Source organism: Callorhinchus milii, unplaced genomic scaffold (genome assembly GCF_018977255.1).
Source record: "Callorhinchus milii isolate IMCB2004 unplaced genomic scaffold, IMCB_Cmil_1.0 Scaffold3, whole genome shotgun sequence".
Lineage (NCBI taxonomy): Eukaryota > Metazoa > Chordata > Chondrichthyes > Chimaeriformes > Callorhinchidae > Callorhinchus > Callorhinchus milii.
The window spans coordinates 51,713,697-51,740,142 of record NW_024704744.1 but is presented as its reverse complement, the minus strand read 5'-3'; the positions used below and the strand labels follow the sequence as shown (position 1 = coordinate 51,740,142).

At 41.5% G+C, this 26,446-nt stretch overlaps 1 protein-coding gene across 2 annotated transcripts; it reads right to left on the bottom strand.

The window, feature by feature from the left end:
* Positions 1–463: 463 nt before the first annotated feature.
* On the bottom strand, positions 464–24,157 carry cep57l1 (centrosomal protein 57, like 1). Of its 2 annotated transcripts, XM_007892883.2 has the most exons (11): positions 24,051–24,151; positions 22,399–22,579; positions 20,688–20,858; positions 19,602–19,723; positions 16,598–16,714; positions 15,194–15,271; positions 9,335–9,427; positions 7,415–7,492; positions 6,162–6,424; positions 3,779–3,923; positions 464–1,571 (listed from the first exon to the last, which is right to left on the bottom strand). In XM_007892883.2, the coding sequence occupies exons 2-11, from the start codon at positions 22,574–22,576 to the stop codon at positions 1,335–1,337; spliced, it is 1,482 nt and encodes a 493-aa protein (XP_007891074.2). In that variant the 5' UTR covers positions 22,577–22,579; positions 24,051–24,151; the 3' UTR covers positions 464–1,334. The 2 variants fall into 2 exon arrangements, with proteins under 2 accessions (XP_007891074.2, XP_042189501.1); XM_042333567.1 differs by lacking the exon at positions 3,779–3,923 and having other exon boundaries at positions 1,503–1,571; positions 24,051–24,157.
* Positions 24,158–26,446: the final 2,289 nt, after the last annotated feature.

Below are 26,446 nucleotides of genomic sequence, written 5' to 3'. Positions count from 1 at the left end.
GTAATGTTTTGTGAATCATCATGACATGCCCATCCAATCTAAAGACACCAAGAAAACAGACAGATGGTTGGAGCATGCTTTGTCAGCAAGGGACATTCAGTTCCCATGCCAAAACACCTAGATCTTCTCCCAGCCAATTTCTAAAAATGTCATATCATACTTACCTCCACAGGGCTCTTGCTGTCACAAGACTTGTGGTTCCAGAACGAAGGAAAGGCACTCTTATTTGTAAAGCTACATCTTATAAATTGTCCCCTTTGTGTATTTGTATCCTATATCATTATATTGTGATCCATGTTACCATGTTTTTAACCAGGTGAATAGTGAGCTACAAATCAGCATCCTTGTAAGAAAGATTCTATCTAGGAACAAAATTTAACTTTTCGCAGTTAAATAAAACAGATAACGTTGGACTATAAATAATTTTCAAAACTATATCTTAAAATAATATTTTACTAACTCGTGGAGTATGAAAATAATATTTAATGCTTAGTTATTGCAGAATAGTATTTTACCCAATGAGTGAGGAGGATCAAAACAATTTAATTTTAATCTGCTCCCAGAATATCTTGGGCCAGGTAATGTAGGTCTAAGGTCTTAAATGTCATCCTTCTAAAAGCTAGCAAAGATAAGAAATAGCCAACAGAGTAAGTGTGTGAGGAACGATCAGCAAGAACTGCGAGAAATGAACAGCAAGAAGAGTATTCCTGCATCGACATAGGTAGCTTTGAGCAAGAAACAGCACAACAGTGAAATGAAAAGCCTTTGGTCACCAGCTCGCGATAACGTACTACTAGCAAATTCTGTATAAGAGCCCCATACACAAAATGGGAAGTAGGTCACTGGCTATCCTCGGGGAAAGAAAACAATGCATAGTAATACATTTTTGTAAAATGTATATATTCAAGAAAGCAATGAGAATTAGACATGGCGATGTTATGCAAAATTGATTTTTATTAGTATTTTTGCATTCATAAGCAACAATTCATGCACTTCAAAAATTGAAAATCAGTAATCTAACTCAACAAGAATATTCCAGCAGATAAGTTACCCCAAGTGCATATTGCAAGTCATTTACATAAAACAGATTAATAATGTATGAGTATAGAAAGACAGACAAAACCTGAACAGATTAGCCCTTAAATTTAAAAGCAATTCACCGCAGTAGGAAAAGTCTATTTTAAAACATGAACAGATCCTTTATGAAACAATGAATAAAAGGAAATATGCAAAAACTAGACCAAAATATCTACAATTTTTAAGTGCTTCTCAGTATTGTTGGTGACTTAAATCCTAAATCCAATTTATAGCCTGTACTTTTTGTACAACAGCCCTCATTGGTCCCACACAATGTCATCTTTCTTCAAGGTCATCTGCAGTTTCTGTGCATTCTTAAGCAGCTGAAGGCTTTCTTTTCCTTTCTGCCCAAGAGCAGAAGTTGTTTTGGCTGAAAATTCTGTTCCCCTGGGGATAACTGGCAGCTCATTCATTCCATCTAAATCTTTTGCTCTCTTCTTCACGCTGGCTGCCTGCCGCTTCAGTTTTCTTGCCTTTTGTCTCAATTTCTCAACCTAACAAAAAAAATCATTGCCAAAGAAATTATATATTAAAGAAAAGGTCACCATTGAAGTAAAATGTATCCTACGAACACTTTCTTGCCAAAAGTTCAGACGAATTTAATTTCACAAATGGCAAAATAAGTCCAAACACACAAACGTTAGATCTTGGAGAGAAAGCTTTCTCTGGAAACTGTACGTCAAATAGTAAACTATTTAAAGACTTAAAACAATGCCAAGAAAATGAAGCATCATATTCACCCTCACTCACCTTACTATTATTTCACCTTAAAGTTACTTAAACATATGCACACCCACATTGTTTAATATACATAATTGTATATTAATATTGTATACATTATCATATTTCAGAAGATCTAATAAACTGGAAAGACTGGATCAACTGGACAGTTTCCTTCTGTTCTTGTTTTGTCGTGTTCTATGAAAGGCCTCCCTAATTATAAGGAAACCCATTGAAATAACCTGCATCCTGTCACCTTATAACTTTCTATATCTATTCAATCTATAGTAATGTTTACATTTGATATTGTGTCTGTCACATCAAGAGGACAACTGAAAGCACATCACAGGATTTTGAAGGTGAATGAAGGAGTCAATTTTTTCACAGCAATGACCCACAAACAGCCATGAAGTGAATGACCAATTTTACCTGGTGAATTGTTGGCCATGAAATCGTTAACATTCTCCTGAATAGGCAGGCCTCGAAACTCTGGAACTCTCTCCCTCAATCCCTCCACCTTGCCCCCTCTCCCCAATTTCAAATCCCGCTGAAAGACCTTTCTTTTTGATGGTGCTTATGGTCATGTGCCCCTCCCTCTCCCACTGGCTCGGTGTCAGACTTCGCCACTGTCAAGTGGTCCGGGACGCTACCCCACTTGAATAGCGCTATATAAAAGCAACTTGTTAGTGTTGTGCTGCAACATGAGCCAGGCTAACACCAATCTATTGTCACTCCATTTCGCAGTGATTCCTGAAGCGCTTTGAGACATCCTTCCTACGTGATAAGGTGCTTATACCGAATGCAAGGATTTTTTTTAAATATAGGGGCTTCACTGTTCAAAATTTTCGCAGTGATTCCTGAAGCGCTTTGAGACATCCTTCCTACGCGATAAGGTGCTATATACCGAATGCAAGTTTTTTTTTAAATATAGGGGTTCACTGTTCAAAATAAAAAAGCATAATTTTAGTTTAAGCAAACCATTGCTCACTTGTCCTCTAGGTGTCATACTATCACCATGAAGCTGGTAAATAAGCCATTCCTTCTCTCAGAAAGGTAGACACTTTAGTTTAAAACTGTTAACTTCCATATAAAATACAACAATACTTTATAAAACTCTAACAAGAGTAAGTCTACCCCAGTTAAGTCTTCTTTTAAGGTTCTTAATGGAGCGAAGGACAAATACTGTTAAAAAGCAAATGCTATTAAGTGTTATCAGTAATGTCATGTTACTTAATAATCAGCCTCAAGGTTGTCACTTGCAGTGAGGGCTGTTTTAGTTGTGCAAACCCCATGGTACAATTCATGTAGCCCAATTCTATGTACTATAGTGGGGTTGTCAGGTCTGATAATATCTTGTACAATAATTATTGCAGTCTCCATTCTGAACCGGAGAGCAGAGCTATAGACTCTGTGATGCTGCAATATGGCTGTAATGAAGCCAATGAATGTTACTGAGCTGCACAACAGTATTAGACCTTATTTACAATAAGGTAAAAACTGACTGATACAGAGATGATCTATTTGAATCCTAATTAGGGCACAGCTAAACCTTTATATCAATAGTTGGCAATACTCCAATATGAATTGGAGCAGTCATTTATTACAGAAAGAGCAGTGTTATTTCCCAGTAACTTTATAATTCCGCAATTTTGCAGTGATTTTGTGGTCATTCTATGCTGAATGGAATAACCTGTCTGTGGTCAGCCAGGCCACCCGCTGCCAAAGAGCAGTAAGTGCAGAAGAGAAAGAAGGAATTTTAAAACTCTAAAAAGATGTATGTACTTACTTATGCATGATTTTCATTAAAAATAGTGGATTTTCGGGTACAATTTCCATATAAAAATCTCATCGTGGGCTGTTGAAGCCACTTAAAGCTCATGATCCATCAAGATCACTTAAAATTACTACCCATCTAAAAATCACTCTCAAGCGTATTGTGCTCCCATTGTTTATTTCTATGTAGAATAATACCATCACTTACATTGTTTTGGTGTTTTTTAAGTTTACAAATCTGGTCCCCTTTCCTTTCCATCCGTTTTACTAGAGAGTCCAGTTCCCGTTCCAAGTCTTCCCGAACGTTAGTATTTTTGGTCTCCTGTATCTGTTTTAGGAGGTCTTGATGCTCACTGGAAATACAGTGGTTGGAAGCATTTTTAAATATGAGATAAAATGATGTTAGGCAATTAGTACTGAAAATAATCTCTCCCACCCATTGGTCTACAAATACAATCACAGTAGTTTACAGTAAATTCTTTAAAACACTTTTGAGATATCTCTACGATATGATGCGACACTATCTCAAATGAAATAATTGTTATCTATTATTTTAATAATAACTACCCCAGTTCTAACTCCCACCTTTCATTCTCTTCATTTTCTCCTTTCTCTGCTGCAAATGATAATCACGCATTTTTAAGACCTCCCTTTCCTCATTCCTCCAGATAAAGAAATAGAATGGATGTTTTGTAGAACACATTTTGTGATATTTTGCGCACAGTAATGTTCCACCGACAGCCATGACATGAAGGAACAATTTAACTGGAGAATTGTTGGTCACCAGGAAAAATTCCCTTCTCTTTTTTTAACAGTGCCATTGGATTTTAACATCCACCTGAACAAGCAGACAGAACTGGGTTTAATGCCTGATCCAAAGGACAACACCTCCGACAATGCAGTCCTCCCCCAGCAATACATTGGAATTGCAGCCTAGACTGTGAGCTCAAAGTCCTGACATGGGCCTTGAACCCAAGAGCTTCTGAAAAGGAGTATAGCGCCAGGCTGTCATCTGGGAAGGATGGGAATATGGTCAACATTAAACACTAATATTACCAACGACTTATACTGGGTTAAAATAGATGGTTTTGATTAAATTTAATGAAATTTTGAATGTAATTTTTTTGCCAAATGGATACCCATCTATTGCATTCCGTTTTTTTTCCAATTGTGGATCATTTCAGAATTCATCTGTCTTTCCTTAAGATGATCACCCTATAGACTTAGAACCCTATGAATATTATTAATATTCACTGTATGGCACGTTGTCATCGTCAAATGTTATATTATCAGATGTACGTACCTATGTAGATTGAAGACAGCCAATTTATTTTTAAGCTAATTGCTGCAATGCTTCACAATGTATGCCAATACAATAGCATCAGCACTCAGCAGTCAGTAGTGAAGTCTTGCACTTGTATTAGAAATCTTGTTCCAACCCCCACCCCCATTTCAACAACAGCATACTTTTAGATTTTCTTCTTTAAAATCAAATTAAGTGGGACAAATGTTTCTGAAATGTTAGCAATTGGTATTATAATTATTATTTAGTTTGTTCACACCACACAAATGTTTATTTATTAAACAAATAATGAGCCGTTTCCTTATCCTCGTAAACTCTCCATTCTATTTATAATGGGAAGCACTGAACACAAAGTTCGCTTGTGCACATTGCAGTATTTAGCTTTTTGCATAATTTCACTTGATTAAACATCATGTCTTGTGCTCACAAAATAATTAAACAGCAACTATGCTCCTATTGTTAAAGAGGAGCATAGGCTTGACGAGTCAGACTGACCTTCCCCTATCTTCTTTCTATGATATTACCCTTGAATCTATTCAAATAGTTCTAGTATTTACTACCCTTGACCCAGGAAGGCACATTTCACCTAGAATTATAACTAGATAACATCAAGAGGGGAAAAATGGCACAATATCGCCTTAGATCCAAGTTACTCTTTTTTTCCCTCACTAGTAATAGTTTTTTCCATTCTTGTCTATTCCAATAATAATAAGCCTTGCATTTGACATAGTATTTTTCGAATCGGGAGGACATCTCAAAGCGCTTGTAAAGTGGAATGTATTTTCTTGCCAAACAAAGCAACCAATTCCTCACAGCAATATCCCACAACCAGACTTGAAGTGAATGACCAATTTTATCTGGGGCATTGTTGACCAGAACACCAAGAGAAACTGCTTTCTATTTTTAAATAGAGCTAATGGGATCCTTAACGTCCACCTGAACAGGCATACGGGACATCGGTTTAATCTTTTATCCAAAGGATGGCATCTCCAACACTGCAGCGCTCTCCCAGCACTTCAAAGGGGGCATATGTAAGTTCACAATCCAGCCTTCTAACTCAGAGGGGATAGTGGTACCAACTTAGCCAGGTTAAGACCTGGCTGTTCCGTGTAACTTATTCCATAAAAGTTGAAATTTTATTAAAAGGTTGAATAACTCATCAGTTTCATTTACAGTCACTTTTCATAGCCCTTTGTGCAAACACCATACAATAACTTAATGGACTATTCAAAAATAAGTAGATTTAATAGACAGTAAATAAGAAAATAAAATACGATTTCTGACTTACAAGCTCATTTGACCCAGCTCATCCTGTAATGCGAGGAGGAGTTCAGATAACCCTTCAGATGGTGTGCAGGAGGAACAAGATGACACAGATCTCGGTGCTTCATTCTTCAAAGTATTGCTGTCGTAACTTCTCTCCCCTGAATTCGTAAAAGTTCTTCGCTCAGGGGGCCTCTGGTTTCCATCGTTAATCTTTGTATTATGGTATTTCATCAAATGGAAAACATTCTGCACATTTGCTGTGACAGAGTGACTGTGACTGGTGGACTAACCAAAAACAAAACTAAATTGTAGATTTAAAAGATTATTCAATGGAATAGGCCCCCCACAACTTTTTGACTAACCAGTGACTGTCCTTATGGGTGGGAGATAAGGCCAAGCGGGTCTGCAGTATTCCAAGGCAATGCTGATAACAGCACAGACAGCCTGGCTCACCAGCAGGACTTGGGAAGGACAGACCAAACAATGGGGCAGGGATTCTTCCCACTGAGCGTCTGTTATCCATGCAAACCAAGCCCTAATGGGTACGTGGTTCTAGCTGGACAAGCAGCGGGAAAGCTTGCCAGGCAGTCAGTCATTGACAATGGCAATTTTAGCTGATTAATCTCCAGCAGCACCACAAGGCACACCCTGGGTCCCCAAGCCTTGGCTCTTGCCAACCTGTATTTAAGGCTATCTGGATTGGTTTCCGCATGTGTCAGTCACCTCTTTTCCACTGGCTCATTATACTCAACATCTTGATCTTCATGCAGAATCAACCCAAACCTGCCCAAACTAATTATTCAATGAGCCCCCAAACACCCCACCCCTGCACAACAATATTGTCTTAATATACAGAACTCTAAGACCATCAATGTATGTATCTGCATGATTTATTGTGTACTTTGTATAAAAATCTCTATTTTCCTAAACAAATTCTCTTTAAATCTCTGTATGCCTTCCCCACCTGAGGAGAGGGAGGGGCTGGGGGCAGTTCCAAAGGCTCCTCAAATGTTGCTGTATTATTGATGTTACAGGGTCAGGGTTAGGAAAAGTACAGAAAGTAAGTACAGAAAACTAGGTTTTATTTTCTCTCCTGAGAGAAAGAGACTGCCTTCACAAAAATTCTGTGTTGAGCAAAAGCAAGCACAACCCCATATCCTACTGTATTTTAGTTTCAAAGCATGACACCCTCTGCAACAGAACATCAATAGACAAATCTCAACTCCATATGTCTGGTCTCTTAAGACTTAAAATTAAAAGCCTCTGCAAAATTACCTTCCCAGCAACAAATGGAAAGTCTGCAAGTTTAGGCCATGCACTAGGCGGTCGAATGTATTCTTGCCCTGTACTGATCTGGAAAATAATTGAAAAGGTTCAATATGAGCACATTTACGACTAGAACGTTTCATTGATCACTGTTGTCCAAAACCTACTTTCAGTTTTGCATTATGAACTGTGACCAGTCTCTAAAACGCATGCATGTAGTTCGCATAGGATTGAGATATAAATCCACATCAATGTCTCACCTATTTGACAACTGTGGATGAAAGGAGCTTGTGTTGTGGTACTAAAGGAATTGTCACACTATGAGTATAATGCCCTGCTTTCAGAAACATTATGGCAATGCAAATGAGGCAGCACTACCATAATAATATTTTATACTAAAAAATAATACCCCATAATAATAATATTCCTTGCATTTGATATAACTCCTTTCACGTTGGGAGGACATCCCAAAGTGCTTCACAGCATTTACTGTAAAGTGGAGTGACGTGTTTGTAGGCAAATGTGACAGCCCAATTGCGCACCACAAAGTCCCATAAACAGCCATGAAATGAATAACCAATTTTATTTGGGGATTGTTGGTCAGGACACTAGGAGAAATTCCCATCTAATTTTAAGTAGTGCCATGGAATCCTTAATGTCTACCTGAACAAGCAGACAGGACCTCGGTTTAACGTCTCAACCGAAGGATTGCACCTCTGACAATGCAATGCACCCCCAGCACTCCATTGTCGGTTTAGCTTACGTGAGTTCAAGTCCAGATGTGGGGCTTGATCCTATAACCTTCTGACCCAGAGGCGAGAGTGCTACCACTGAGCCAGGCTGACACATAATGTTCAGGGGTAGTTGTCCTGCCTCTGGATGCAGAATTGCTAAATGCAACACACTGGACGTCTAAGACGTTTTAATTTTTTTTCTGGTTATGGCTTCTCTGCCTAAACAATACAGCCCAATGACATTGCTAAAAAATAGCACTGAGGATCACAGGGATGAGTTTCTGAATGATCAGCTTGTTTTCATCACAAAAAAGCAAATCCACAGCAGGAGCAGCCGCAGGGAACAAAAGGCTTCATAGTATGTCACAATATGAGCATGGCATCAAAAGGCTTCCTGTAGATAATAAATTAACAGCAATAACGTGTATTTATATAGCACCCTTCACTCAGGGTTGGGTCTCAGAGCTATCTAGCCAGGTAACATCCTGGATAACTAACTTTCTCTTTGAGCTGTGAACACACAAACACAATCTTTGGTGGATGTCCCATTTCTCATCTAAAATGCAGTTTCCAATGCAGTTGATCACATTACTGAATCACTTGTTTATCTAGGACATTTAGTTCACGCTACAAATCGCTCACTGCTGAATTTCCTCAGCATGGTGATTCACACCACTCTGTAGAAATTCAATGCTATCTCTTGACAGATCAGATCAGGATATATTTCATGAACCTATTTCATGAACATTTCTGGATGTATAATAATATCCAGAAATTGAACAAAGCAACACATATTCTGTAACATGTGGTGCTCTGAAAGAAAAAAAACATTATGGATAGCATTCCATATCCTAAAACAAAGAATGAAGCATCCTCGCTTCCCACCTATACTGCACCTAGATTTAAGACCAAATCGAAAATTATAGACATTTGTAGTTTGATAAATTTAAAGAAATTAAAACAAATATTTAATAAATTGATAGTAAACTACAATAATCGTCTGTTCATTTATAATAACAATAATAATGCTTACATTTGACATAGCGCCTTATCACGTCTATGAGACGTCTCAAAGCGCTTCACAGAAAATACTGTAAAGGGAATTGACTGTATATTTTGTGGGCGTATGAAATTAGAGATCATTTTATACGGTTATTGAAACCATCTCCACCTTTCCCCAACATAACAAACAAACCTTCCCACTTCCTTGCTTTTTCTTCTTTTTCTTTTTCATTCTTGCAGAGGTTGACTCCATGAGTATTTGATTCATTACAAGTCCGGTCTGCAGCTAAGAACAAAAACAGAAAAAAGGGTTAAAAAATAAACTTTCTCTAAACAAGTGTTTCAGGATTGGTAGCTTCAATAATAATAATCCTTATATTTGGTATACCATCTTTCACTTCAGAAGAATGTCCCAACGCACTTCACAGGATAATACTGTAAAGTTCAGTGACTATGTTTTGCGGGCGAAGGAGGCAGCCAATATGCGCAGAGCAACATCCCAGAAGCAGCCATGAACTGAATGATCAATTGTATTTGGGGGAATGTTGGCCTGGACACTGGGAGAAACTCCCTTCTCTTTTCAAATAGTACCTTAGGATCTTTAACATCACCTGAACAGACAAATGGGGCCTCAGTTTAACGTCTCATCCGAAGGACAGCACCTCCAAAAAGGCAGCACACGTCCAGCACTGCACTGGTGTGTTAACATAAACTATATGAGCTCTAAGTCCTAACGTGGGGCTTAAATCCACAACCTTCTGACTCAGAGATGGGAGTGCTACCAACCAAGACAAGCCAATATATGGAATAATAGAAGAGTACAGAATTGGAGAAGTTACTTATCAAATTGGTGAAGCATGGCACAATACTGCCTAAATTTACTGCTAAAATCCTAAACAATTTGACAGTGTTTATTTACGTACAAACTGCAAAACCAATGTTATTTACAACAGGATTTAACTAACAGCTAACCTCTAAAGACCGTCTTTTTATAATTCATTGCAAGCATTCTTTACAGATAATCAATAACCAAATTCAAAAGATCCTGCTAAATGGGATATCACACATAATATAATTTAAAAGTTTGACATTCCCACTTAAGTCAAAGCCTAGGATATTAAGTTCAATGGAGAACTTAATTTAAATTTAATTCAAATATATTCTCAAGGACACGTGGCAATAAAAAACATTCCAGTACTGCACATTTTATTTAGAGCGAGGGAATCATTTAACACTTTGTAAATTAGGAACTTTGAATTTAGGAAGTATTGTTTAGTATTGTTGACCTGATAGAGGTCTTCAAGCTCATGAAAGGTTTCGACAAGCTAGATATGGAAAAGCTGTGTCTGCTGGTAGGTGTGTCTGTGACCCGTGGTCACAGTCTTAAGATATCTGCCAAAAGAAGCAGAGGGGAGATTAGAAGAATTTTTTTCACTCAGCGAGTTGTTCGAATTTGGAATGATCTGCCTGAAAGGGAGTGAAGTCTGATTCGATAACAGCTTTTAAGAGAGAACTGGATAGGTATCTGGGGACGATGGGTTTGCAGGGTTATGGGGAGAAAGCTGGTGATTGGGGTTAGTGAAAGTGACTGCTCTGTCAAAGAGCCGCACAGACTCGATGGGCCGAATGGCCTCCTTCTGTGCCGTAACATTCTATGAATCTATGAATGGGAAATCTCATTGTAAAGTCACAGTGAAATTGTCACAAACTTGACTAACGTTCCACCTCCCCTCCTTCCATACTACAGTTGTGCTACGTTTCTGCTTTCTGTTACTGTTCCAGCTTTATTCAACACTCTTTGTTTGAAGAAACTACTCCAGGTATAATTTTCTCTGTTTTCACCCATGACACACCCAAACACACTTTCATTTAGGAGAGTAGCTTAGGCCATTATAGGGGCATTATTAAACAAAAATAACTAGTGCTGAAGCCAAAAGTGGAGATTTTGCAAACTATTATTAAGATACATTAAATCATTTTTAAGGTACCTACTCACACTGAAATACCTCAAATGTTTTTGCAGGCAAATGTGCCAGCAATTTGCAAGGTCCCACAACAACCAATGAGCTGAATGACCATTCAATCTGGAGGATTGTTGGCCAGCACATTGGAGGAAACTATCTTCTTGTTTTAAATAGTCAGGAAGTTTTTCACGTTCACCTAACAAGACAGATAGGATCTTGGTTTATGCGTCATCCGAGGGACGTCACCTCTAACAATGAATGTAGCATTCAGGTACTACACTGAAGTGACAGCTTAGACTTAAGCTCAGAACTGATTTGGGACAAAAATACTATGGGAGGATAATTATCTGCCTGGTAATATTGGACCAAATGGAGCACAGCAAACTTAATAACAAAACTTTGCATTTGATAAAGTAAGTGCCTTTCATATTAGGAGGACTTCTCAAAGCACTTCACAGGATTTACTGTATTCATTCACCCTCAAATAATAATAGAAAGAATGAGTGGGCACCTCAATTTTACAAAAAAAACTTGATGGATTCAGTTATGAATTCACCCTTTCATCCTCACATTGTTTTAAATGCCTGATGGAGACAATGGGAGTAAGAAGGAAATCAAGCATGCATTTGGATAAAAATGTAACTTAATGAAAAAAATAGTTAGTGAAGTTAATTAGTAAACTGGTAATTATGAAACAAGTGGAAAAAATGCTTTGTATTTCCAGTTAGTAACCAAATTGTAAACCTAGCATAAGAAGAAAGAAGCCAATGATAAAAGAGCAGTAATAATCCTTTGAAAGTATAGGATATAGTTTGAATGTTAAGAATTTGAAAAGAAATTGGGTGGAGGACAATTCACAGCTGTATGGCACAGTCAAAGGTTTGCCTTACCAAACAGGTTTAAATGTGTTTAAATGTTTAAATGTGTTTAAATGTTTAAATGGTAGATGTGGTGCAGGAAAGGTGAGAAAGTCTTTGGCATAGGGAGAAGAGGGGAGAGTCTTCTATCTGCTTTTGTGATACAAGAGGGCCTCTCTGGTAATTAAATCTGCAGCTCCTGCTAAAACAATGTGGAGTGGATACTGGGTCCTGGGCATTTCCGTTCAGCATTTTTTAGTTGGTATCCTCAATTATTTGCACTTTGAAAGAATGGCAGCCTTTGTCAAAACACTAAAGTTAGAGGAGGAGCTCAACTGACTATTCCACACACAGTCTCATAAATCTGGCGACTTAAGCAAATCTTTACCACTTCAAAATTGCTGCTGATGGCTATTGTCAAACAAAATAAATGTGATGCTGTGTGGACAAAATTATTAGTAACTTTATTCTGAATGTTTGAGTCTGATATGTGGGAAGTATCACTTGGACGCAGACAAAAGGTGTTCAAGTGAATTAATTAAGAGGGTCAATGTGTCCTATTGAATTGTGTGAGGAATATGAGAGCCACGAATAACTTATGTTATAATAATAATAATAATCCTTGCATTTGGTACAGCGCTGTTCACATCTCTAGACGTCTCAAAGAGCTTCACATAATATACAAGTAAAGTGAATTGACTGTATATTTGTGGGCAAAACACGGCAGCCAATTGCGCACAGGAGTGTCCCACAAACAGTCATGGATTGAGTGACCAAATTATTATCGTTTATTTTCTTGAGGGATTATTATCAGGCATGTGGAGTAAGGAAACTTGCCCAAGGTTTTGCCCTGCCGGGAATTGAACACAAGTCTCTCGCTTGCGAGGCAAGTACTCTAACCATTGAGCTACAGGACTCCATGCTCATAGTAGTTAACTATTAATAGTAGTAGAACATATACCACATTCTACTATTGGGATCAACCAGATTGCCGCTAAAGTATTTTCCACTTCTGTGCATTCCTAGAAATTGGTGCTAAGGGGGATATCAGTTCTGCCACCGTATCTCTCAGTTGCCCACTGAGAATGTTTTATGCTCAAGTATCTTCGAGGCAACCTAGGAAAAAACATTGTATGGAATGCCCCGAAGCAAAATATACATTCCACTCCAGTGCAGCATCAATGGGAGCAATGGGCTGGTGACAGCCATGGTGGCAAAGTGCAAACAAAAAGGCTGCTCACAGGCTGGCTCACCTGCAGTTTTACAGAAACAGTTTGGAATAGAAATAACTATTGTCAACTCTTGCAATTAATTTTACAAGGTAGGGAGTGAGAGGGTAGAGATTCTGTACAAAATATAGATCATGCATTTTTAGAGATGTCATCTAGGGCTCTCAGTTTTGGGTCCGAACGTTGTGACTTCAAGCGCCTAAATTCAGGACTTAAGTTCATGGTCTAGTCGTAGTCTAGGATGACATTCCAGTGCAATACTATGGGAGTGCTACGGCGTTGGATGTGCCATCTTTTGGATGAAGCATTAAGCTATCTTATCTGCCTGTTTGGGTAGGTGTTAAAGATCCCATGACACTGTGTTCATGGTGTTCCAAAAGTGTTCCTTCCAATGTCCTGGCTAACAGCTCTCCAGGTATATTGGTCATAAACTCCTGTTCACTTGATCTTCACAGACCTGCCCTTGCCTGGTTCGATTCTTATCTCTCTCACTGTTTCCACTTTGTTGCTTCTAACGGTTTCTCCTCCAGCCCCCGCACTGTCACATCTGGCGTCCCCCAGGGCTCTGTCCTTGGCCCTCTCCTCTTTAATATCTACATGCTCCCCTTGGTGACATCATCCGCAGACATGGGGTCAACTTCCATATGTATGCGGATAACACCCAACTCTATCTTTCTGCTCCACCCTCAACTCCAGGATCACTGCTGTCCTGACAGACTGCCTGTCGGACATCAAGTCCTGGATGAGGGCAAATTTCCTACAGTTGAATGTGAACAAGACTGAGGCCCTCCTGATTGGCTCACCCAGTGCCTCAGCACCTCAGGCTCCGGCAGCATCAACCTCCATGGTTGCACACTTCAGCTCACCAAACCAGTCAGGAACCTTGGTGTCTTGTTCGACCCTCAACTGTCTTTTCTTCCCCACATCCAAGCCATGACCCGCTCTGCCTTCTCTCACCTCTGTAACATCGCCCGACTCCACCACTACCTCACCCCTCAGGCCGCTGAAACTCTTGTTCATACCTTCATCACCTCCAGGCTCGACTATGCAAACTCCCTGCTTGTCGGCCTTCCCAACTCCTCCCTCCACAGGCTGCAGATAATCCAGAACTCTGAAGCCCATGTCCTCTCCTGCACCAAACTCGACCTCCCGCACTGCGACCTCCGAAACCCCTACCAGCCTGCCCGCTCCCTCCCCTCAGCCGGCTCCGGCCTGCTCCACGTCCTCCACCCCACCCACCCCACCATTGGTGGGAGAGCCTTCAGCCACTCTGCCCCCAACCTCTGGAATTCCATCCCGTAATCACTCCGCCTCACCCCCTCCTTAGTCTTCTTCAAGTCCCGCCTCAAGACTCTCCTCTTCGACCATGCCATCGGCCACCCCCCTTTCCCTCCCCTCCCTTCTACCCCCCCCCCACAGCTCAGTTCTGAAATATCCAGCGCCTTGGGACGTCCTCCCGACGTGAAAGGCGCTATACAAATCTAATCTTGTTGTTGTTGTTGTCATTCACTTCAGATCTACTTGCTGTGTGCAAATTGGCTACTGTGTTCATCTACAAATGAACAGCCACTTCTTGAAAGCAAGACGCTTTGAGACGTTTTAATGTTATAAATCCCCCGACCCCAACCCCCCCCCCCGACCCCAACCTCCAAACCCCCCGACCCCAACCTCCAACCCCCCCCGACCTCCAACCTCCAACCCCCCACCGACCCCAACCTCCAAACCCCCCCCGACTCCAACCCCCCCGATCCCAACCTCCAACCTCCCCCCTGACGCCAACCTCCAAACCCCCCCCCCCCCCGGCCCTATATCAGATATGGGAATTATCATCATGGGTAGATGAAGACTGCCTTCTATACACCAGGAGTTACAGTCTGTTCGCAGTTCTGAACTATAACAAGGAGTGACTGAACATCAACAGTATGTATATATTAATCACATTAAGACCATTAACATTATTCTGCCCTTAAATTGAGAAAGAAGATCCAACTGTTTTACCAACCTGAGCTGCTTTATCTTGTATTAGTTTACGTTGATGTTCTTCCTCTTGAAGTTTCAGCTCTAGTTCATGAATCTTATTCTGAATTGAAGAAAATGTAACTTCATTAATGTGACAGCATCTTTAACTTAGAAAAGGATATGCCCAAAAATATTGAGTCATCTTTAATTTAATTTGGAGTGCTTTGGAATTTTAGTTAGATTTGACACAAAAGAAATGTGAATATGGGCTCTTAAATCTTGTTCAGTGTAATAATAGTGAACAAAACCACTTGAATATACTGTCACCTGTCAGCGAACAAACCAGAAGATGAAAATTACAACATTTAGTCTATGTTTTGACAGCTTGGTTGGCTCCTATTTATGGCTGAATACTGAAACATTCTCTCTCCTCCCTTGCCCTGCCCACCACCAGCTCACAATTTCACAACTCACATCTCACTTATGAATTATTATGATAGAAGAGAGGTCACTGGATCTCAAATGTGAAAAGCCTTCCCATATGATAGCATGAACTGGACAAATAGTACAAGGTTACAATAATAATAATAATCCTTGCATTTGATATAGCGCTTTTCACGTCTTCGACGTCTCAAAGCGCTTCACAGAATAGACTGCAAGGTGAATTGACCGTACATTTGTGGGCGAAACGTGGCAGCCAATTGCGCACAGCAGTGCCCCACAAACAAGGCTCTAAAATAGTACAAGGTTTTATTCCAGTGTTGAATCCCTTTTTAGTTGGCTTACAGAGCAAGTTCAGAGAAATAAGGACTACTGTGAAGTGAATTTGACCCTAGGAGCTGTTGAGAACACTTATAGCTGAGGAAAACTGTATCAACGTACAAGGAAGCCAGAGATATCCTGCAAATCTTCCAATGTTGGGGGTGGTGGGGTAGGCTTGTAAGTTGTAAGTTGCAACATGGATATTATCGGAAAGGTTACACACTAAAATAATATTAACAATCCTTGCATTTGATATAGCGCTTTTCACGTCTTCTAGGTGTCTCAAAACGCTTTACAGAATATGCTGTAAAGTGAATTGACTGTATATTTGTGGGCGAAACGTGGCAGTCAATTGCGCACAGCAGTGTCCCACAGACAGTCGTAGATTGAAAATAACCAATTTATTATTATTATTGTTTTTTGGAGGGATTATTATAAGCGTGTCTATAAAACACACAGAACAATCTTTTTATGAACTTTTCTGATGGTTTGAGATTTTTGTTAACAAACCAGTATTCTGTACTTACACAGTAAATACAAATCTGAGCAGTGCAGCACACAAAGAAAAATGTGATGAGCATGAATTTGAAGACTTAACAGCCCAGGGCAGGGGGAACAGGAAAATGTACAGCTTTATGCTCTCTTGGTCAATTCACGGACTTTAAAATAAAAGGCTTTTACTTGCCTCGGCTCTGTCCTGTGTTGCATTAACTTTGAAACAGTCTTGTTCTAGGATTTCCAGCTTTTCTAGCTTTGATTGCAGTTCTGCATTATCCCAGTACCTTTCCAACTGCAATGAGGCCTAAAGGTCAAGATTATAGCACATAATGTTTAATGACGGACCATTAAAACTGGGTAATAATCAGTACAGTATGTTCAGAAACGATTAATTCACACTATACAGAAGGGGTGATGCCTTGTTCTCTTCCTCATATCCGCGCCACGACTGGCACAGCCTTCCATCACCTCCAAAACATTGCCAGACTACGGCACTACCTCACCCCTCACGCTGCTGAAACTCTGGTCCACGCCTTTATCACCTCAAGGTTGGACTATGGGAACTCTCTCCTCGTCGGCCTTCCCGCCACCTCCCTCCACACTGCAGGTCATTCAGAACTCTGCAGCTCGTGTACTGTCCCGCACCAGGCTTCGGGACCACATCACTCCCACCCTCGCTCGCCTCCACTGGCTCCCCATCCCCCAGAGGATCCAATTCAAGATCCTCATCCTCACCTACAAGGCCATTCACGGCCTTACTCCCTCCTATCTCTCTGACCTACTATCCCCCTACCTACCTGCCCGTACCCTCCGTTCCTCTGGCTCCGATCTGCTCCACATCCCCCGCCCCTAACCGCCCTACCATCGGTGGCCGGGCCTTCAGCCTCTCAGCCCCCAGGCTCTGGAACTCCATCCCCCAGTGCCTTCGCCGCTTCCTCCCTTTCCTCCTTCAAGGCCGGTCTCAAGACCTTTCTCTTTGATCGAGCCTTCAGCTCCCCTCTCGACTCTCTTCCCCCTCCTCACTCCCTCCCTTCCCTCCCTCACCCTGACCATTTCCCCCTCCTCGCTCCCTCCCTTCCTCCCCTCACCCTGACCATTCCCCCCCTGCTCGGGTCCTGACCCAACTGTCCAGTGCCTTGGGACGTCCTCCCGACGTGAAAGGCGCTCTATAAATGAAATCTTGTTGTTGTTGTTGTTGTTCTCACCGGAGTTAAATATCGATTATTAGCAAAATAAACTCAAAGCAGCTTCAATCCAGTTTACAGCACAAAATTGCCCCATTCATCCCAAATCTGAGGGTAAATTTGTTAGACAGAAAAGACAAGAATTATTAGAAACAACAGTTCAAGATACATTTGATTCAATTTAGTTCTGAGTATCTTTTACTGTAAGTGTAAACTAAAGGAGTGATTTTAAAATCAGCTAGCCAAGCAAAATTACAGATTGGAAAATAAACGTCACAGACACATAGCAGTAGATATGCAAAAGTAATTGATATTGTATTCTTTAATTTCTTCAGAATAGAATGAGGTAAAATAGAAAGAGAGTAGTTGCATTTTTGTAACACATTATCAGATTAAAGTGTATCAAAAAGCTTCACAAATAATTATTACCAAGTACTATGACTGTTTTAGTCAGCAAATACAGTCCAGCCATATCCCATGAGGTGAATAATATTAATCTAGATGATCATTTGCTCTGGTTGGAATCTTCAACTTCCATGACCAAGCAGACGAGACTTCAGCTTTAATATTTCATTTTAAAGACGGCACCTCAGATAATCTAGCATTCACCAGTACTGCACTGGAATATCAGCCTCAACTATGAGCTCAAAGTCGTAACAAGGGGCTTGGAGATCACAACCGTCTGACCTCGACAGGACTGCTGTCAAATCAGTAGAATCCCAGTTTGGTTTGGGTACTCTTAAGCATGGTGATAAATGTATCCATGCATGCAGCTGACCAACAAAAAACTGTCAACTGAGCCAAGCTGATATCGACATACGAATTTCATTGGGAATATTATTACAAAAATCTTACATTTGATATTGCGCCTTTCACGTTGGGAGGATGTCCCAAAGAGCTTCAGAGGACATACTATAAAGTGAGGTAACTGTGTGGTTTTGTGGGCAAACAATTTGTGCACAGCAATGCCCCAGAAAGAGTCATAAAGTGAATGACCATTTTAATAAAGGTTATAAGACGGGGTTTCCCAGATCATACTATAAAATCATACATTGATTTTAACAGACAGCGAAGATTAGTTATACAGTAATCAAAGAGGCTAATGGATATGGGAAATTATCACAGAATATGGAAACAGGTAATTGTTACTAATTATGGAGTCCTGTAGCTCAGTGGTTAAGCACTCGCTTTGCAAGTGAGAGACCTGAGTTCAATTCCAGGTCAGAGGGCGAAACCTTGGGCAAGTTTCCTTACTTCACACAGAGCCTAATAATAATCCCTCCAAAACCAAAAACAATAATAAATTGGTCATTTTCAATCCATATAACTGTTTGTGGGACATTGCTGTGCGCAATTGGCTGCCGCGTTCGCCCACAAATATACAGTCAATTCACTTTACAGTGTGTTCTGTGAAGCGCTTTGGGACGTCCTCCCGACGTGAAAAGCGCTATATCAAATGCAAGGATTATTATTATTATTATTATGGAGTGATGGGCAAACCTTATCTGTAGTATTATGTTCAATCTTGATCTCCTTTTGGCCACCAATGGGAGCATTATAATTAGATTTAGTACCCCTTGAGTAGGGAGAATGGGAGAAACGAAGCCTAGGACTATTGTCTTCCTACCATTCCTGTGAGTGAGTGAATAATAATCCTTGCATTTGATATAGCACCTTTCACATTTTCGAGACGTCTCAAACCTCCATACAGAATATACTGTAAAGTAAGTTGACTGCATATTTTGTGGGCTAATCTTGGGCAAAGAAGGAATCGGCTGACTAAAATCACCTTATAGTCAAATATCCTGCTGATGCACCTGCTATTGGGCTCACAGGCGAAGAAAGGTCACTTAAGTAAGCACCAGACGGCAGATGGCATCAATTAGAACTGTACACCAACCAATAGAAAGTAAAATATGCATTTTTTGCTCATTAACTAAGCAGTGAAACAGAACCACAGATACCGCACCCTGTAATATCAACTGTAATAACATTCTACATTCTTACCTGCTTTTCCAGTAAAATATTCTTTTCAGTTTCTGCTTGTACCACCATATTCCTCATATAGTCAAGCTGTTTCTCGAGCAGTGAGCACCGACCTTCAACAGTTGCCAGTTGAGCACAAATTTCTGAACAGAATATTAACAATCAGAGTTCCACAACTAGTTCAGTAACGACATATTGGTTGCCTTGAAGAGCAGCATTTGGCTTCTAACCTCTACCCTTCCTGTCCCACTAAGTTCACTAAGTTCAAAATGATTTTACTCTCTCTTCTTTGGCCTGGTAGGTTACAAACTTAAGACCACACTTCTCTAAGGCAGCTATCGAGGTTACTTAGGCAAAGTAAGAATGCCCCCTCCCTTGCCTCCTTCAAAACCCGTCTCAAGACCCTCCTCGTCGACTATGCCTTTGGTCACCTTTCTAACCCTACCCTCCCCACCCTCCACCCCTCCTGATCCCAACCACCAGCTCGGGTGCAGACTGTCCAGCTCCTTGGAGTGTGAAAGGCGCCAATCAAATGTCATTTATTGTTGTTGTTGTTGTTACGTCACACTTAATATCTGTGTGCCTCTGTGGAACAAGGTTGACCCTAACTGTTTATATCTCTTTCCTAACACCCTCAAAAAGACACACACACAGACTGCTACAATGCTCTACCAACTGAGCCAGATTGACATCAGGGTGAATACAGAATGCAGTAAATAATAAGTGCACTAATTTACCTAACCATGCCATCCCACAATAATAATTCTTGCATTTGAAATTGTGTCTTATCACGCCGTCAAGACATTTCAAAGCACTTAACAGAATTTTTCAGTGAAGTGTAGCAACTGGATATTTGTAAGCAAATGCGGCAGCCAACCTGCGTACAGCAATGTCCCACAAACAGCTGAACAAGAAGGTTTGGACAAAGGGTTAAATTCTTCAATCAAGCTCAAGAGAAATCATTGCGCTGATTCAGTATCTTGCCACATTCACAGCATGAACACAATAACATACTAAAAACTGAGCAAAAACATTAATATTGTAGAATTTTTTGAAAATCGACTTAAAAGTACATAAAACAATAGTAATAATGCAAGTCATGTTCACCATTAGTTACTTGACTCTTGACATTAACGACCTCCTTCTTTTCTTGCTCCAAAGCGTTTTTATATTGACTGGCCTCAAGACCCAAACGCTTTAGGTTTTGTTCAGCTTTTGTTCGCTCCACTTCCATGCACCAAATCTTTTCCTGAAGGCTTTTCAAAGCAGATGCCACTGCTGGTTATTCGCAAGAAACAAAACAACAAGGATAATTAGGTTATGATAGGGGGCAACAAAAGAAGGGGGTGATCCAGTAAAGACGCAGCCTTTCACCTCTGACACTTGGGATCTGAATCCATCCAGAATTGATCAGATAGAACATTCCCCGGTCTTTGTTTTGTAGTGTTTATTATTCCTCAGTGGAGGTGAGGGAGGGGTAAAGGGAGTCTCCTGTTTGCAAGGGTGACATTCTTGTCAGAATTATGTGAACCCTCCATCTGTGGCAGTCTCAGTATTCCAGGTCCTGAGCCACTTGGGTCCACAGTACTCCAGGGAGCTGCCAATGACAGACCAGCCCATCTTGATCCTTGGGAGGGCATGGAAGGGTAAACTAGTTACTGGGGGACTCTTCCCACTCAGCTCATGTTAACTCTCAAACCAAAGCCCTAACATGTAGGGTGGTACAGCTAGACACACAGTGGGAAGTTTGCTTTCAGTGCCAGCTATGTAGTTTTAGTTGGTTAAACTCCCAGCCTTGGCTCTTTTCTACATGTACCTAAGACTCTCCAGAATTAAGTAAGCAGGGTGTGTCCCTCCAGGGAGAGAGTGCATTCTATTCCAGACACAAGGAATCCATGTGTCGGTGGCATACATGCATTGAACTCTCAGTTGCTTTGGGTACTCTTAAGCATGGTGATGGGTTCCCATGTGTTCCCAGCTGATTAAAAGTCAAACAATTTTTGTTTCTTTAGTCTGCATTCAGCCTATACTACACATGAATTGCCAGTCAGGTATAACACAATCAGCAAAGTAGAACATCACCAGTCTTCGCTCATGGAGTAACCTAAACTCAGAAGTGCATCCCGATTGAAGTTCATAATTTAGTGCGAAATTTGCACTGGCAATTTTGCCTCGTTGGACTATAGCCAATAGACAACGAGTTTCAGACATTTTCATGTAAGATCCTTATTGCTGTTAAAGGGGCTTTTACCCAAACAGTCCAGGCTGCATTCAAACCCATATTTCAAAGGTTAGGGTTATAAACTACTGCAAAGCTCAAAACAGTTCAATTTGTTACTTTAAAATAATATTCCTTGTCTGAATTGTCTGGGTGGTATTAATACAGTCATCATAAATCCAGACAATGTAATGCTTCAAACATTAATTCCAGATGTTTAAAAGCTGTGCAATATATTTTGTAAATGATTGTATAAAAAGATAGTGTTGCGTGTAAAAATTAAAATAATTAAAAAGACAAGTCCTGTTCTAAATGACCGCAATTTTCTGCAGGTTATCCACAAATGAGTATAGTTTGTCCAATGTTAAATTTCCATGAATTTTCTCCCCCTTCCCCCATTCAATTGATCAGAGGTGGAACTAGGAACGAGCATATTATACAACGAAAATGAGCCTCTTTCTGTTCACGCTCCAAAAAGTCCCATTTGCATTCGCAAAAAAAGCCACACTAGTCTTAATGGTAAACAAACTTTGAATTGTAAACAATTGTAAAGCATTTATTTTACAAATCAAAATCCCTTTCCCCACAAACAACATGTACCTTTGCTATTTAGACCTAAATCGATCACACCAATGCTTTCAGATGTTCTCTCCATGGCGAGGTCCACTTGATTAGAGACTGGCCTTTGTTCAACACCAGCAGTGGGCACTGAAATTTTCTCCAGGCTTGGCGGCTGACAGTAACTTCCTGTAAAGCTATGTTTGAATGGAGAGTCCATACTCTAAGAAGGTGAAAAAATCTTTAGAATGAACACATTAATAAATAAATCATAGACATTTGTGAGAAATGTTCCAAATCTAGTGGTAGTGAAATTTATTTGTTTTTACATTCCCACCAATATCATCATGCCGACCCTCTCAACATATTGGAAATACTAGGAATGAGATTTAAAAACAGAAAAAGTGACAAATTCAAATCCCCTTATAAATATGCACCTGCACTTATTTTCGCAAAGTAATATGTTAAGTATGTTATACTTTTAAGCTAAAATGAAATACTTAATAGGGGGCATGTGGCAGGCCTGGCATGCCTATTTCTCAGTTGAGAAGGCAAGTCAATCTGCAAAATAAAACGTTCACATGTATAGTTTAATTGTTGTGGTTAATTCCATCCCCTACCCACTCTCGCTGTGCACGTGTGTGCCAGTAATGACAGATTTGTGCCTAGTTGTGATATGATGGCCTGTCTACACTCACTGTCCAGGCTTGTTCATGGGGATTGGTATTTGAGCTAGGTGCCGGAGGGCACCTTTGGAAATGTATCCAACCTTGAGTCAGCACCTTCAGGAGGGCACCAAGAGATAAGTGTACTTAAGAATGTTTACTGAGAGGCGGAATGGGCCTTTCCTTTCCTGGTATACTCTCCCGCACCAGGATCAGTGACCCCATCGCCTCCACCCTCACCCGGCTCCACTGGCATCCCAACCCCTTTAAGGGGCTCCACGGCCTTGCCCTATCCTAGCTCTGTGACCTGCTCGCCCCATATCAACCTGTCTGCTCCCTCCACGTCTCAAGACCCTCCTCTTTGACCATCCACCTACCATCCCTGCCATCCACCCTCCCTGATTCACCCCCACCCCCTCAGGGGTCCAAATCCTCCAGAAGTGAAAGGCGCTATACAAATGCAATTTTATATTGTATTTTGTATTGTATGCTCAAGAAGGGGAAAATAGCAACAACAAAAAATGGCAGCATCAACTATCCATAGCTACAATTACACAACATAGGAAATGAACCTCTCTATGGTCATTCTACACCCGGTGCCAAATGAAAACATAAATTAGACCAGAATGAGAACCAAGCCTCAGGTTGCTAAGCTAACAAGATCATCAAATCATCTCTTTAAAGTCCTTGAGGCTATTGAATCTAAAGTAAATACCAGCTAGATAATGATTTTGGTTTTATTCAGCCCCCCCCAAAATTGTTTGCAAGTTAAAGCTGATTTTTTATCTCTTCATCATTTGATGAGGATTATATCCCAGCCCTGAAACACAACACAACTTTATACCTAAAGAGCAGGATAATGATAACAATCAAGTTCAATTCAGACAAGATATATATATATATATACACCAGAGTGGCAGATGTAAATTGTAATTCTCTACACCATTCACCCCGGGGGTTGCAATATTAAAATAAAGTTCGTTTTATGTAAATCGGATATAAATAGTCTCAAAAGAAGATTAACATGACCTTGAAATGAATCCCCCCCCAAATCCAGAGTCCCAGATGAGGCCAACATAATATCTTGATTCCATCATTTACAGTTTGCCACAAAACACCGTCACCAGTCAGGGAGGACCACCTAAATAAATAGCCATTTCAAAAAGAGATCAGTCCGAGCAGCAGTGTCTGTGTGTAACTGGGGGGCAGTGTGTGTGTGTGTAATTGGGGGCAGTGTGTGTGTGTGTGTAACTGGGGGCAGTGTGTGTGTGTGTAATTGGGGGCAGTGTGTGTGTGTGTGTGTAATTGGGGGCAGTGTGTGTGTGTGTAACTGGGGGCAGTGTGTGTGTGTGTGTAACTGGGGGCAGTGTGTGTGTGTGTGTAATTGGGGGCAGTGTGTGTGTGTGTGTGTAATTGGGGGCAGTGTGTGTGTGTAATTGGGGGCAGTGTGTGTGTGTGTGTAACTGGGGGGCAGTGTGTGTGTGTGTAACTGGGGGCAGTGTGTGTGTGTGTGTGTGTAATTGGGGGCAGTGTGTGTGTGTGTGTGTAATTGGGGGCAGTGTGTTGTGTGTGTGTAATTGGGGGCAGTGTGTGTGTGTGTGTGTAATTGGGGGCAGTGTGTGTGTGTGTGTGTGTAATTGGGGGCAGTGTGTGTGTGTGTAATTGGGGGCAGTGTGTGTGTGTGTAATTGGGGGCAGTGTGTGTGTGTGTGTGTAATTGGGGGCAGTGTGTGTGTGTGTGTGTGTAATTGGGGGCAGTGTGTGTGTGTGTGTAATTGGGGGCAGTGTGTGTGTGTAATTGGGGGCAGTGTGTGTGTGTGTGTAATTGGGGGCAGTGTGTGTGTGTGTGTGTGTGTAATTGGGGGCAGTGTGTGTGTGTGTGTGTAATTGGGGGCAGTGTGTGTGTGTGTAATTGGGGGCAGTGTGTGTGTGTGTAATTGGGGGCAGTGTGTGTGTGTGTGTAATTGGGGGCAGTGTGTGTGTAATTGGGGGCAGTGTGTGTGTGTGTGTGTAATTGGGGGCAGTGTGTGTGTGTGTGTAATTGGGGGCAGTGTGTGTGTGTGTGTGTAATTGGGGGCAGTGTGTGTGTGTGTGTGTGTGTGTAATTGGGGGCAGTGTGTGTGTGTGTGTGTAACTGGGGGCAGTGTGTGTGTGTGTGTTTGGGGGCCTGTGTGTGTGTGTGTAATTGGGGGCCTGTGTGTGTGTGTGTGTAATTGGGGGCAGTGTGTGTGTGTGTAATTGGGGGCAGTGTGTGTGTGTGTGTGTGTGTAATTGGGGGCAGTGTGTGTGTGTGTGTAATTGGGGGCAGTGTGTGTGTGTGTGATTGGGGGCAGTGTGTGTGTGTGGTAATTGGGGGCAGTGTGTGTGTGTGTGTGGGGGCAGTGTGGTGTGTGTGTAATTGGGGGCAGTGTGGTGTGTGTGTGTGTGGTGTGTAATTGGGGGCAGTGTGTGTGTGTGTTGTGTGTGTGTGTGTAATTGGGGGCAGTGTGGTGTGTGTGTGTAATTGGGGGCAGTGTGTGTGTGTGTAATTGGGGGCAGTGTGTGTGTGTGTAATTGGGGGCAGTGTGTGTGTGGTGTAATTGGGGGCAGGTGTGTGTGTGTGTAATTGGGGGCAGTGTGTGTGTGTGTAATTGGGGGCAGGTGTGTGTGGTGTGGTAATTGGGGGCAGTGTGTGTGTGTGTGTAATTGGGGGCAGTGTGTGTGTGTGTGTAATTGGGGGCAGTGTGTGTGTGTGTGTAATTGGGGGCAGTGTGTGTGTGTGTGTGGTGTGTAATTGGGGGCAGTGGTGTGTGTGTGTAATTGGGGGCAGTGGTGTGTGTGTGTGTTGTAATTGGGGGCAGTGTGTGTGTGTGTGTAATTGGGGGCAGTGTGTGTGTGTGTAATTGGGGGCAGTGTGTGGTGTGTGTAATTGGGGGCAGTGTGTGTGTGTGTAATTGGGGGCAGTGTGTGTGTGTGTAATTGGGGGCAGTGTGTGTGTGTGTGTGTATGGGGGCAGTGTGTGTGTGTGTGTAATTGGGGGCAGTGTGTGTGTGTGTGTGTGTAATTGGGGGCAGTGTGTGTGTGTAATTGGGGGCAGTGTGTGTGTGTGTGTGTGTGTGTAATTGGGGGCAGTGTGTGTGTGTAATTGGGGGCAGTGTGTATGTGTGTGTGTGTGTAATTGGGGGCAGTGTGTGTGTGTGTAATTGGGGGCAGTGTGTGTGTGTGTAATTGGGGGCAGTGTGTGTGTGGTGTAATTGGGGGCAGTGTGGTGTGTGTGTGTGTAATTGGGGGCAGTGTGTGTGTGTGTGTGTAATTGGGGGCAGTGTGTGTGTGTGTGTAATTGGGGGCTGTGTGTGTGTGTAATTGGGGGCTGTGTGTGTGTGTGTGTAATTGGGGGCAGTGTGTGTGTGTGTGTAATTGGGGGCAGTGTGTGTGTGTGTGTGTGTA

What these genes read in the sequence shown, in the direction of transcription:
- cep57l1 (XM_007892883.2), bottom strand. Translation starts at nt 22,576, where the DNA reads ATGGACTCTCCATTCAAACATAGCTTTACAGGAAGTTACTGTCAGCCG. An exon ending in TTTAGGTCTAAATAGCAAAG is followed by an intron (nt 20,859 to 22,398) that starts GTACATGTTGTT and finishes GCGAATAACCAG; the next exon opens with CAGTGGCATCTGCTTTGAAA. An exon ending in TTCCATTTGTTGCTGGGAAG is followed by an intron (nt 6,425 to 7,414) that starts GTAATTTTGCAG and finishes GTTTTTGGTTAG; the next exon opens with TCCACCAGTCACAGTCACTC.